This window comes from Poromitra crassiceps, assembly GCF_964638095.1.
Source record: "Poromitra crassiceps genome assembly, chromosome: 9".
Taxonomy (NCBI): Eukaryota; Metazoa; Chordata; class Actinopteri; order Beryciformes; family Melamphaidae; genus Poromitra; species Poromitra crassiceps.
In genome coordinates, this window is record NC_139630.1 from 42,758,688 (window position 1) to 42,762,677 (window position 3,990).

The following is a 3,990-nucleotide window of genomic DNA, read 5'->3' on the forward strand; positions in this document are numbered from 1 at the left end:
GCACAACTTTTAACAGACACCCCAGATGAAAAAGACTAAACAGCACTTCTCCCTGGAAAATTATTTTATTTGACTGACATTATTTATTATATATATATATATTTTTTTTTTCTTTTTTTATATATACCGTATATATTATTTAATGACACTGGATCTGTGAAGCTACTGTATGGAGTGAGAACGTACAGGACACACAAATGGAAGATTGTCATCAGAAGTAGAGGAATACAGTCCAGAGCACCTGGTCTGCAATGACGATCACATCCGTTACTGGGTGCTGGCTGCACAGGTTTTGCACTTTTTATTTGCATTTTGTTTTTAAATATTAAAGCACTTTATAAACGTGAACTTTCAGATGATTTCAGTGACTTGGACACTTCAGTTGTACATACTGTACCTTGACCATAGGTCTTCAATAGAATGTGTTATTGTATAACTCTCCTGCTATGATAATCATATTAGCCACTAGTCTGCTTGCACCCAAACTCAAAACTACAACAGAGCCAGACATGAACCCAATCTTTATATAGGGGCACAATATTTTATTCATGAACACTACAGCTAGGGTCAAAGGAGAACTGCCTTTGAGTAAACGTGTGTGTGTGTGCGCTTAAGTATTTTTTTAAACAGTCAACATATTAAAGTTCTAGTTGCCAAAGCCTTATATATATGCAATAATAAAGTTATTAATATGGATGTATGGAAGGTATTGCTTGTTTATTTTTCTTTGAATGGTGCAGTGTCACATGAGATGGGGTTAACAAAACTACTTCTCAAAGAATTTTAATACACAACTTAAGGTTTGTCAACATCTGACAGCATATAAAAATGGTATAAAAGATGGCATCAAAAGAAAATCAACATTCAATTACATAACAATGGCCATAAAGTAATATGTAACAAATACTGAAACATTAAAGACATTTACAGTAAGTTTTTTGCAAGTATACATTTAATTGAACTAGAAATGTAGCTCAGGTGTGGATTTCATCTTTGTTAGAACTTGAAATCAACCTCATGTGTTGTATATTATTACCACAGTGAGTCTGAAGAGTTATTTTTCCATAGCGATTCAAGAAAATGAGATGCAGTGAAGACAGGATCACGTCTAGGTCAAAAGCACTAAATGAAAGTAGCCTTGCAGACAATTTGCACTTAAACATTTTGAGATCCATTCAGCAAAACCAGGGAAGGTCATTTCCTATGAAGCTGGAATGGCTCCTCCTATAGGTGGTGTTGATAGAGGTGGCAAGAGGAGAGACTTGAGTTTGGCTGACATGGCTGCGATCTCCGGGTCTTGGGTCTCGTACATCTTTACCAATCTGGCAAATTTTAGAACACCTGAAAGTGAAACAGACCCAGGATCAACTTTATAAAACCGTTGTAAATCAAACCACTCTAAAACCATAAAAGCGGGTTAATTGGTCCAATTCTCCTTCCTGAACCAGCATCTAGTAGTTAGGTGGAAGTCTATTCATTTTCTAGGCAGAGAATTGTCTCACCCTCTCCTTCGTTGTTAAAGCCATAGGCTTTGAGAACCTCCTGCTGAATCAGGGTGGCCACAGGGAGCACCAGCTGCAGCATCTTGCCCATGTCGTTGCAGGCGCTCTCCCGCGCCTCCTCCATCCGCGCCGCATTCTCAGGGACAGAGAAAGCTTGGATCACCTCACTGAGCACCACTGAAACACACAAAAACGGCATCAGTAACTCTGTAAAGGTATTTTCAGACTAAATAAATCGCAAATAAATAATCCTAAATAAATCGCACAGCAATAAAACAACAAAACAAACCACTATATCTCTATGGGACTATTCACACCAAATCAGAAAAAAAAAATCCTCACCATGAATTTTGATTTGGTATGAATAGTCCCATAAAGATAAATGGGTTTGGTTTTTGTCATGCGATTTATTCACAGGGATTATTCGCTTTTGGTCTGAAAAGACCTTAACACAGTCGTTCCCAACCTTTTTTGTCCCTTGAGCTGTTTTGCCATGCCAATAGTACCCCCTCACTCATGCGTGTTCTTTGCACTGCAGAGAAAACACTGGCTGTAGTGGATTCACGGACGTACATTACCAGTAAATCCATACAAAATATTGTCACTGAACTGCCAGTTTGGGCTTGGCCTCTTTTTTCCTTTTCTCACCAGGCTCCCCTAAACCTGAATCCGGAGTGACAGGACATTGGAGCCATTTGTCCATGTTTGCTAGCTAGTTGGATGGCGTGCAGTTTTTTTGACATGTGTGAACGTGACCTCTTCACAGAGTAGTGTAACAGTTAACACCTGCCGGGGGGAGTAATCGTGGTGTGCACGTACCATTTTAGCAACGGGCTTATGAAATTAATCTGATTTTTTTTGTGCAAATAAATAGTGATCCCCAATCTTTTCATGTACCCCCTGCAAGCTGCTCAAGTACCCTAGGCCTAGGGGTACGCAGCCTAAAATGAAAGACACTGCAGACACTGCCTGTGTTTCTCCGGTGTGTGCCACCTTGAAAAGAAAGCTCAAGAAAATGGGAAATGTAATTTAAAAGGTGGGCAGGTCTTCTCACCTCTGGCCTGCTCAACAGTCAGAGTGGGCTGTTGTGCCGGAGCTGAGGCCATGTCTGGGGAGAGAGGAGAGAGACACAGACTCCAGGTTATAACCATAACCAACAGGAAGGCTAACCATAGGTCAGGAACCATTTAAGATCAATCAAAAGAATCTTCAAAAGACAAAGGAACTGAATGAAAACAAACTCCTAAATAAGCAAAACTATTGAAAGTACTGCAGCTGCTTTTCCTTGGTCTGAGTTTCACACCACCTCTGCACAGGGTGTGCCTGACTGGGTTGTGATTGAATGAGAACAGACTCATTTGAGAGTTTCTGATTTAGTGCTAGTGCTCTGATAGAGCTAGTGATAAAAAAAAAAGAAAGAGACACACTGTCTGGTACATGTCACTGTTATGAATGGATGTACTTGTGACATTTTTGAAAATGACAGTCCCAAACTAGATATGACAGTGGATACAATCCTTGCCATTCTTTAATTCTTGACAATTCTATACAGTAATGCAACAGTGATATAAAACGGAATTTGAATGTAAACTACCAAATTACCCAGTGATGGTGATACATTAACGTGCTAATGTATCATCTTCGGAGCTATCGTCGTCGACATTAGCCCCATTTTAACGTTATACGGTTTATCTCTATAGCTTACGAGCTAACTCGTAGAGGAGATGTTACACGCAGCCTAATAAACAGCTTAAATACACATAACGTCACATCCCTGCAATTACTTCATATTAAATGCTCCGTTTCTAATACTCACCTGCCTCAGATGAAAACAACCTAACCGAGGAGGCGAGCAATGAGGAAAATGTGTTGAAAAACGACACGTTTACGGCATTCACGGCTCTTTACGACACGACTTCCTGGTTTCAGATACCGGACATGAGAGGTAAACCAAAACGAGCAGAGCCCCGTTCTATGAACGAATATAAGACTTCCGGTTTACTTCCGGGTTGCGGAGCTAGCGAATATAAGACTTCCGGTTACCTTCAGAGTAAAAGCGGCGTAATCATGTTTTTAAAAGGCATAGAAAAATGGTTAGTTGGCAGATTAAAACAATAAACAAAGCATCTAAACGAAGGTATACAATACACATTATGTTTCTGTTTAACACCAACTGTTTTAATAACATTGAGAACGCTCTTCTCAGTATGTAAATGGCTAAAACCTGTTCACTGGAGTGCTAGCCTTTACAAATTGGACACTGTACACCCCTGTGTCGGAAGTGGCAGCACAAACGATGTATGCACGCGCTCTGATAGACCTCCTCTGTGACATCACACTGTCAGCTAACCTGGGGAGGGGTAAAAACAACCATGCCAGGCCGTCAAACCCACCCAGAGCCCAGAGGTCACTCATATTGTCATTTCTGGAGTAATATTGAACACTGTACACCCCTAGTGGCAGCACAAACGATGTATGCACGCGCTCT

At 40.5% G+C, this 3,990-nt stretch overlaps 1 protein-coding gene across 2 annotated transcripts; it reads right to left on the bottom strand.

Moving 5' to 3' along the window:
- Nucleotides 1-710: 710 nt before the first annotated feature.
- Nucleotides 711-3,410, bottom strand: grcc10 (gene rich cluster, C10 gene). Of its 2 annotated transcripts, none has more exons than XM_083642729.1 (4): nucleotides 3,319-3,410; nucleotides 2,557-2,610; nucleotides 1,503-1,679; nucleotides 711-1,341 (listed from the first exon to the last, which is right to left on the bottom strand). In XM_083642729.1, exons 2-4 carry the CDS (start codon nucleotides 2,606-2,608, stop codon nucleotides 1,202-1,204), a joined length of 369 nt encoding a protein of 122 aa, XP_083498855.1. In that variant the 5' UTR covers nucleotides 2,609-2,610; nucleotides 3,319-3,410; the 3' UTR covers nucleotides 711-1,201. The 2 variants fall into 2 exon arrangements, with proteins under 2 accessions (XP_083498855.1, XP_083498856.1); XM_083642730.1 differs by lacking the exon at nucleotides 3,319-3,410 and adding an exon at nucleotides 3,105-3,297.
- Between the last annotated feature and the right edge of the window lie 580 nt (nucleotides 3,411-3,990).

Coding starts and splice junctions, on each gene's coding strand:
- grcc10 (XM_083642729.1), bottom strand. CDS start 2,608: ATGGCCTCAGCTCCGGCACAACAGCCCACTCTGACTGTTGAGCAGGCC. Junction 1,680..2,556: donor GACTGTTGAGCAGGCCAGAG/GTGAGAAGACCT, acceptor TGTGTGTTTCAG/TGGTGCTCAGTGAGGTGATC. Junction 1,342..1,502: donor CTTTAACAACGAAGGAGAGG/GTGAGACAATTC, acceptor TTTCACTTTCAG/GTGTTCTAAAATTTGCCAGA.